At 61.9% G+C, this 9,246-nt stretch overlaps 2 protein-coding genes across 2 annotated transcripts in view; both read right to left on the reverse strand.

Moving 5' to 3' along the window:
* Positions 1-273: 273 nt before the first annotated feature.
* On the reverse strand, positions 274-3,007 carry CD7 (CD7 molecule). The gene is made up of 4 exons (XM_003913611.5): positions 2,825-3,007; positions 2,111-2,425; positions 1,638-1,852; positions 274-870 (listed from the first exon to the last, which is right to left on the reverse strand). Exons 1-4 carry the CDS (start codon positions 2,904-2,906, stop codon positions 760-762), a joined length of 723 nt encoding a protein of 240 aa, XP_003913660.2. The 5' UTR covers positions 2,907-3,007; the 3' UTR covers positions 274-759.
* Positions 3,008-5,530: 2,523 nt separating this feature from the next.
* The window catches only part of SECTM1 (secreted and transmembrane 1), a 14,128-nt gene continuing 10,412 nt past the window's right edge, over positions 5,531-9,246 (reverse strand). Inside the window, 4 exon segments of the mRNA XM_017950107.3 lie at positions 5,531-6,597; positions 6,600-6,624; positions 7,163-7,296; positions 8,325-8,633. Coding sequence (XP_017805596.1) covers positions 6,428-6,597; positions 6,600-6,624; positions 7,163-7,296; positions 8,325-8,633 — 638 coding nt within the window. The 3' untranslated portion in view covers positions 5,531-6,427.

Here is a 9,246-nt window from a genome sequence, read left to right on the forward strand (position 1 = left end):
GAGTGGAGGTGGGGGGGATGGGGGGATGGGGGGATAGGGAGGCTCCTGAAGGACGCCTGGGTCCGGACTCCACCTGGACTGGTGGATGTGCTTCTGCTTCTTCTCAAGGGTCAGGGGCCCCCAGGGCTCCTTTCAGGGCTGGGGTGGGAAAGTGCTCCCTTCCCTACCTACAAGGCTGCAGCTGCAGAGCCCCAGGCGGAGGCCTGGGGAGGGTCTGCAGTCTCAGCCACCTGCCCTCCCTGGCTCCTGCTGGATAAGAAATAAATGCAGAAGTCAGAGAAGGAAGCATAGGAGCCTTTATTTCTGGTCCGGCTGTTGGGTGGCGGACTGGTCTCCGGTCCTCTGCCAGGCTGCCGGGGGTTGGGGGCCTGTTGGTGGGTGGGCCGGCACTGACAGGAGAGGGCTGCGTGCCCAGGCCCATCCCACAGAGAAGCCCTCCTTGGCCATGGTTGGGAGATGCAGCCAAAGGACAGTCAGGCTTCCTCCTCGTGACAGCGGGGCTGGGCAGGGAAGGCTTCTCGGAGGAGGCGTCATTGTCCACTGAGAAGCACCGTGGGGCCTGGCCATGCCTGTGTGTCTGCTCGGAGCTGGGCAGGGCTGGGCCCTTCAAACTCTGCTGCAGCCGTGGGAGGACAGCGGGGTGGGGGGCACAGAGGGGTGAGGGCTGTGGCCGGGTGGGGATGTGGAGGGGTGGGGGGCACGGTGGGGTGGGGAAGATGCTGGGGGGACCACGGGGGCGGCGTGGCCGGGCCCACTGGGTCACTGGTACTGGTTGGGGGAGGACAGCGTGTTGCAGCGGCTGCGGGACATGTCCTCGTACACCACACACGCCGCTGAATTCTTATCCCGCGACGAGCACAGTTTCTTCATCTGAAAGACAGAACCTGCTGTTTCCAACCAGGGGCCAGTGTTGTGTCCTAGACCCCACCCGACTCCGGTCAGCTTTCTCAGTTTAACATGAGACCCCCACGGGACTCCTCTGGGCCGGCCCCCAGGTCTCCTGAGCCCCAGGGCTTCCCAGCAGAGCCTTCCCGGGACAGGACTGGGTGGGACTCCAGGGCGCCATTGAAGAAGGAGAGTGGAAGCGGCTTGGACTGCCCCCCACAGCCCAGGCCAAGCAGGGCCCCCACTCCAGCCCCAGACAAACAGCAGGGACTGAGGGCAGGGGCCACGGCCTAGACTCTGTGTCTGTCTGAGGCTCCCTTCCCTTCCCACAGCCACACAGCACGCCCGCACACTCCAACATGCACACACAGTCCTCAGAGACCCCCACACACTCACACCTGCGCATGCGCACACGTGCACACATGGGCCCAGAGCCTGGGCACTCCCTCCTCCGCCCACGCACTCCAACAAGCACACACAGTCCTCAGAGAACCCCCCCACACTCACACCTGCACATGCGCACACGTGCACACGCGGGACCAGCACCTGGGCCGCTCCCTCCCCCTCGGGTCGCTTTGGTGCTGGTTTCCCTCCCTCCCTGCCAAGGCCACTTCCACCCTGAGAGCTCCAGGGCCTGCAAAGGAGGCAGCGGGTACTGGGGCTTTCCTCTGGGGCTTTGGCGCCCTCCACACTGCTCTCAGGAGAGGGAACCATCTGTGGGGGTGCAGGTGGCAGCGGGGGCTCACACTGACCTGCGTCCTCGCCAGCACACAGGCCACCCCCAGGGCCAGCCCGAGGAGGAAGGAGACCACTGCCAGGGCCACAGGGAGGGCAGAGGCTGTCGGCAGGGCAGGGAGGGCAGAGGCTGTCGGCAGGGCAGGGAGGGCAGAGGTTGTCGGCGGGACAGGGAGGGCAGAGCCTGTCGGCGGGGCGTCCGAGCATCTGTGCAATCCTTGGGACTGTTCCTCTGGGAAGGAAGAAGGAAGGAAGGGATTCTCCCAGTGGAGAACCTGTTAGAGCCCCCGGGGTTTGGGGTTCAGGGCAGGGAAAGGCTGTGGAGCGGAGGAGGGGCAGCTATCTAGGAGGCTGCTGGGGGCGGTGGGCTGGGAGCTGGAACAGTTCAGGCACGTGTAGGAGGGAGGGTCCCCCGACAAGGGCTGGGGGAGCAGAGCCTGGCCAGCAGCCTGGGTTGGGGGGGGTGGTCTGGGATGGGCGCATTCCCTACCTGTCACCAGGACCAGGGTACTGGAGCCGTAGACATTGACCTCCGTGACGGCCTGGCAGGTGTAGGTGCCAGTGTCCGACGGCTGCAGGTGGTGCATGGTAATAGTCAGGTTGTCCTGGGACCCCGAGAAGTCAATGCGGCCCTGGAACCGTTTGTCCGTAGTGGGCACCACCCTGTCCTCGTAGTAAATGATGTCTTGGGGCTGTGGCCCGAGCTGCCTCAGGTAGATCCCATGCAGGCCCCCGCTGGTGGAGCAGATGATGTTGACGGAGCCTCCCACGGGGGCAATCGTGCAGTGGGGAGACTGCTGCACCTCTAGGGAGGACCTGGGCTGTCACCACCAGTCGGGCCAGAAGGACAGAGAATGTCCTTCCTGCAGGGGACAGTGGTGGGGACGGTGGGGCCCCGGGACAGCCCAGGGATGACATGTCGCCACCGACACGGTGCCTTTCGGGGCGTGGAGCAGATCTGGGCACCAGCAGCGGTGCTGTGCTTCTTCCTCCCAAAGCAGCGGCCCTGCCTGGACAGCCCCGGCCACTCCCCAACGGGGTCCACCCTTCTTCCTTCTCTTAAACGAGTCCCCAGACACTGGAGGCCGCTCGGCACCCCACCCGCTTCCTGGGGGCTGTGCTGTGGCCCAGGTTGGGGGCGCTGAGCTCACGGGGCAGGGAGAGCTCCGGAGCTGTGGCCATGGAGGGTCTGGGAAGCTCTTACCTTGGGCGGCCAGGGCCCCAGGCAGGCCACGAGCCAGAGCCAGGAGGAGGGGCAGCAGCAGGAGCCTCGGGGGCCCGGCCATGTTCCCCACACCCAGCTCTCCCAGCCTGATGAGTGCAGCTGAGCCCCTCCGGGTCTGCAGGACCCCACAGAGAGCAGCACAGGGGAGACCGCAGGCGCTCAGAGCTCAGAGACGGCTTCCTGGAGGTGGTGCCTCAGACCAGGGGAGTGATGTGGGCCCCGTGGGAGGGGCGGCCTCACCTACCCCTCCCCAGCACTGCTTCCCCGAGAGCCGCCCTGAGATCAGGGTGTCCCTGTCCCTCCCCGCCCCTGCAAATCCACAGGGAGGAGGTCAAGGCCTGGGGCTGGGCAGACGAGAGGACAGAGAAGGGACCCCCTGGCTGGGGACGGGCGACAGGGTCTGGAGGTGAGGGGCAGGGCTGCCCCCCCCAGCCTGCCTGGTCCTCTGGGGTACTTTCTGCTGGAACCCAACTTATGCCCAGAAATCCGGAGTCACCCATGAGTCACGCACACAGTGCACAGGAGAGCAGGGCAGGCCAGAATTAGCACCCCCTGGTTTGGCCGTGGGGAAGGAGGCTGGGCCTGTGCCCGTGCCCAGCACTGCAGCCGACCAGCCAACCGTGGCACTGTGTTCCACGTCCTGGGGACGAGAGGGCTGAGCCGTGGTCCAGGCCTGAGGTTCCCCCACCTCCCTGGGAGGAGTGTATCAGGCCACAGTGCCCAGCTTCAGGGGCTGAGGGAGACCTGTGCCTGGCTCTAACCCCAGGGTACTGAGTCCTCTGGGACAGGCACTTCTCTGTCCTGACGGCCTCCCACCACAATGACAAAGCGTTGACGTCGGTGCCCAAAGCCAGCAGGTGCAGCACATGAGCAGGAGCCTGTGGATGCGTGCGTGTGCAGAGACAGGTGCGTGTGACCCCACTCGTGGACACACTGTGCAGAGACAGGTGCGTGTGACCCCACTCGTGTGCAGAGACGGGTGCGTGTGGACACGTGTGTGCAGAGATGGGTGCACGTGACTCCACACGTGCGTGCAGAGATAGGTGCGCGTGACTCCACGTGTGTGTGCAAAGACAGGAGCGTGTGGACACGCGTGCGCAGAGATGGGTGTGCGTGATTCCACGTGTGTGCAGAGACGGGTGCGTGTTGACACGTATGTGTGCAGAGACGGGTGCACGTGACTCCACGCATGTGTGCATAGACGGGTGCGTGTGGACGTGTGTGTGCAGAGACGGGAGCATGTGGACACGCGTGCACAGAGATGGGTGTGCGTGATTCCACATGTGTGTGCAGAGACGGGTGCATGTGGACACGTGTGTGTGCAGAGATGGGTGTGCGTGACTCATGCATGTGTGCAGAGACATGTGCCCATGACTCACACGACTCACACACGGACTTGCAGCCCTGAGCTGCTTCCCCAGAGGTCCCAGCCACAGCAGCCGGTGCAGAGACACTGGTGGGGCTGTGGGGTGGTGCAGGTTTTCTGCTGGGCTGAGGGTCCTGCAGGAGCCGGTTTCCCTCCCCCAGGCTCTCCATAAACAAGAGACAGAGGATTTGGGGGCAGAATCTTGCCCAGAGGCCCTGGAGCACCCTCGCGAGGCTGTGGCGTGAGGCGGTGGGTAACAGCGCTTTACAGAGAAGCCCCTCCTCTGGCCTTTGCTCCATGCATGCATTGGGTCACCAACATTCACCGAGCGTCTTTATGCCAGCCTCTGTGCCAGGAGCAGGGGACAGTGTGGACCAGGGGCCCTTCCGCCTGGAGCTGACCTCAGGGAGGCCAGGTGGACAGCCAGCAGGACACGGGCGTGGGTGTGGCCCTCAAAGGCCAATCCAAGAAGGGGTCGTGGGTGAAACCAACTGGGGCCCCGGGGAACAGCATTCCAGGCAGAGGGATGAGCAGGGCAGAATCCCTGAGGCCAGAACGTGCCCGGTGTGTCTGAGGACAGCATGGGGCCGGGTAGGGTTGGGGGGTGCAGAGGGAGACACAGACCCCCCCACACACCGAGGGGGAAGGCAGCATGAGGACCAGCAGTAAATCCCAGTAGGGAAAACAGAAACAGAGATAAGCCACCAGGAAAAGATGAAAATCCTCAGGGACTCCAGCCCCAGGGTCTCCTCCTGGGTTTCCTGCCTGGGTGTGCAGGGGACATCGTGACCAACGTGTGCCCCACCCAGACTACCGATTTCAAAATGACCTTGAGGCCGGGCGCAGGGGCTCATGCCTATAATCCCAACACTCTGGGAGGCCAGAGTTGGAGAATCGCTTGAGCCCAGGAGGTTGAGCCGTGATCACGCCCTTGCACTCCAGCCTAGGCGGTGGATCTAGACCCTATCTCCAAAAAAGAAAGAAAGAAAAGAAAAAAAGAAACTTTGATTGTGATCCCCATATAGGGGTCGGGTGCACCACGGGGTCCCATGCAGCTCGGGCTGTGCCCAGGGGCGCCAGTCTGACCCAGCAGAGTCCCGAACCCAGCAGCAGTGCTTATTTAACCTGAGACACAAAGGCGCCCCTTCTGGACCCACAGCTCTGGCCCCTGACCCTCCGGGCGGCCGGCTCCGCGAGGTCTCGGTCACCGGGCGACGCTGTGTCCCTGCGGGGTCTCCAGCTGGCTGGGGGCTCCCCGTGTCTTCATCTTGAGGACACCTTAGGGACGTTTGGGGTCTTAAAGCCACTGAAGACGTTTCTTTCAGATTTTTGTTTTTCATTTTAAAAATTGCATTTCCCAGCTACTTGTAGGTTTGTGAGTCGGTTGTTTTCTTCATTTCAGAGATTCAAGTCATGGAACCTTTTCAAAGAACTGAAGGGGGATTCCCAAAGTTATTTTTTTCATCCGATACATATCAAGACGTCAAAGAGCTCTGCCCCAGTGACAAAGACAAAAGCAGGAACAGATGTGGGTCCAAGGAGGCCTGGCAGGTGGGGTTGGCACGAGGGAGCGACTTCCGGGCGGCCAAGAGACTGAGGGATGCACGTCCAGCCCCGGAGGGCAGCGTCCGCCTGACTCCCAGCCCGAGCCGCCACCGCCTCCTCCCGGCCCGGCCTGTGCTGCCCCCTGGCGGTGGGGCCAGGAGCCATCCCAGCCTCTAACCCCCGCACCCCACCTTGGCCCCTGGGGCTCCCGCGGAGGGGCCCCCAAAGCCTGCCATTGGTCATAGGCATATGCAGCCAAGGCCTCCTACAGCCCTGAACTGGAGTGTGTCTGAGGTTCCGGCAGCGGCCCCCTCACTTGGGCATGGAGGCTGGACTCAGGCTGGGGTGGCAGAAAGGGAGCCCGGGTCTCTGGGTTTGATGAGGGCAGAGGGAGGGGCATGGGTCCTGGTAGGTCGCGTGCTGCGGAGGTGAGGTGTTCCCATTTTGAAAACTGAGGAAACAGAGCTTGGAAGACCAGGGGGGTGGAGGGGAAGGGTCTGCACCCGCCCTGGAGTGGGTGACGCAGAGGCCCAGCCTGCCACCAGCTCTCCCAGACCCTCCCAAGCAAGCCGGTGTCTGTGCCCTCCGGGTGGGACTAGAGACCCAGGCCCTGCCACCCAAGGTCGGCGCTCAGGGCCGGCTCGCTGGTGTCCTCTCTGCCTTATAGGTGGTTATGGGTCTATGGCATCTGGAAACAAGGGTTGGGGGGACAGCAGCTCCAGGGCTCCAAGTGCTGAGGGTTTGACCGCCAGTGCCGGCCGCCTCGGAGTAGGCTTGGGGTCTGGGGTCCACAGGCCAGGGGAGGCTCTGCTCAGGCCCTGCTGTACTCCCACTCTGAGGACTGGGGTTCTAGGAAGAAGACCTTCATCTGCGGGGGGAGGAAGGAGGTGCCTGCGTGAGCTGCAACCCCCGTGCCCACAGCTCTGCCCTCAGGCGTGCGCTCACACTCATGGGCATGCTTGCATGTACACGCACACTCCCACCCCCAGGTACACCCCGTGCCCTCACAACACACCCCTTCCACACACCCCCAGCCCTCACCTTGGTTTTGAGCCTGCTGGAGGTCGAACCCACTTCGCACGGCACCCTAAGCAAGAGGTTCCCTTGGCTCGGAAACTCCAGGTTGTGTCCCTGATGGAGACCACATGCCCTGCCATGCTGCCCTCCAGGGAGTCCTGGGGACAGCGAGGGTTTGCAGGGAGGGCAGGGCGGGTCTGGGGAACCTGGCTGTGCATTCTTGACCACAGCCAGCTGGGCCCCTGGCGGGGACGGGCTCTCTGGGACCGGTGCTCCCCCAACCCTCTCCTGGAGCCCCGGCAGGTGCAGGACAGTAAGGCTGAGCTCAGCCTGGGGCGGCCCCACCCAAGACCCCCCACCCACACACACTGGGGTGCAGGGCCTCCTACCTCCCGGCGTTGCTGGGAACAGCGGCACCTGTACCAGGCGAACATGACCGTAAGAACCAAGAGGATGAAGACAGCAGTGACCACCACAGGCACAGGCCAGGACCCAGCGTCGGGGGTGGACTGGGGTTCTGCACCTGAAGGAGGCAGTTCAGCGGTGGACAGGTGGGTTGGGCATCCCCCACCCCTAACCTCCTCCTCCTGCACACCCCCTGGGGTGAGAATGAGCCCCGGAGGACTGCACCGCCCTTGCCCAGGAGGTACAGGAGTGGGAGGGAGCCAGGAGGAGAGGGGGCGCAGGACCACAGAGGTGGGAGGAGACCCAGGGCACGGGTGCCTCGGGGCAGCGAGGGAAACATCTACCACTGGACGTGCGCTGGCCCCGTCCTTCAGGCCTTGGGGCTCTGGGGAAGAGATGCAAGGGCAGGTGCGGGGTCTGCCCTGATGCGGCCCCCACAGGGCCAGGTATCTGAGAAGCCCCATACCTGAGTCCAGGAAGGGCTCACCAGATGCCCTGGGGGTGGGGAGCAAAGCGGAACCCAATTTGGGTGACCCGGGCGAGTCAGAGCCGGGTGTGGTGAAGGTGGGAGGGCTGGGAGGGGCCATGGAGGCTCCTGAACTTGCAGGAAAGGAAGGGGAGGGGTGGGGAGTGGGTCTGGGGACTGGAGGGGTCTGTGGCCCCGCACAGCAGTGTGGCTGCTCAGGGCCTAGGGAGCAGGTGGGAGGGGCTTGGAGGGCAGCACAGAGGGCCCGGGGGTGCTCTGCTGGCCATCACTGCTTTCTGGTTGAACCAAATAAGTAGCTGGCAGTGGCGGCTGTGGGTGTGGCAGGGAGGCGGGGGGTGCCTGGGCTTCCTGGCTGCACGGCACGGCCCTCGCCCCGACAGGCAGGTGGGGTTCCTTCGAGGAGCAGAGGCTTTGTGTTCCGTGTTGTTGGTGGGGCTCGGGCTGCCTCTGCAGGCCTGCGGCCTGTCCCCTGCCCCTCCCGAAGGGAGAACTGTCCCAGGAGGTCAAGAGGCCTCCACCCCGACTCTCCACCCCGGCACCCCGTCTCCTGGCAGCCCCGCTTACGCCTGCTCTTCCTCCTCCTCCTTCCCTCTCAGTCTCAGCCCTCCCCCTGCCCAGGCCCCCTCCCCTCCCCCTTGCTTCCCCGAGCCTCCCCTCACCTGAAACCTCCAGCGTGACTTGTCTGTTATTTCTCTGGCGTCCCACGAGGTGCCAGGTGTACAGCCCAGCGTGGGAGTCCCGGGTGCCTTTGATCACCAGCTGGGCCACGCCTCCCTGAACTTGGAGCTGCCAGCCATCCCGGGAGAAGTAGCCTGGGGCCACCTCATTGAAGATGGTGCTCTCCTGCCCCTGGGCACGCAGCTTGATGATGACATGGGAGAAGGCGTTGGATATGTTGCAGGACATGACGGTGTTCTCGCCCCGAGACACAGAGACCACCCCCTCTGTGCAGATGGGGCTGTCCCAACCTGTGGGGCCAGACAGGGGCACGCACGGATCAGGGCTGGGCCTCAGGGCACTGGCTGGCTGCTGTGCCCAGGGCCAGGACCGGGGCAGGAGACAGGGCCTCTAAGGGACACGATGAACTATGTATACATCCATCCGACCCAATCAGCACATATGTCTTGTGTGGGAAGAATAAAATAGCAGCCAAAAAGAAGGGTGGCTGTGTGTGTGTGTGTTTGTGTGTGTGTGTGTTTGTGTGTGTGTGTTTTTGTGTGTGTGTGTTTGTGTGTTTGTGTGTGTGTGTTTGTGTGTGTGTTTGTGTGTGTTTTATGTATATATATATATATATGTCTCTGTATTTAATAATATATATATAATAATATTTAATAATATATAATATTTAATAATATATGTAATAATGTATGTATGTAATATATTTAATAATAATATATATTTAATATCTGTGTTTAATAATATTTAATAATAATATATGTATATTTAATAATATTTAATAATGTGTTTAATGTGTGTATTTAATGTGTAAAATATAATATTTAATATGTAATGTTTAATAATAATATATATGTATTTAATATTAATATATAATAATATTTAATAATAATGCTCTTTTTTGCA

This window comes from Papio anubis, chromosome 17 (assembly GCF_008728515.1).
Source record: "Papio anubis isolate 15944 chromosome 17, Panubis1.0, whole genome shotgun sequence".
In the NCBI taxonomy this organism is placed as follows: Eukaryota; Metazoa; Chordata; class Mammalia; order Primates; family Cercopithecidae; genus Papio; species Papio anubis.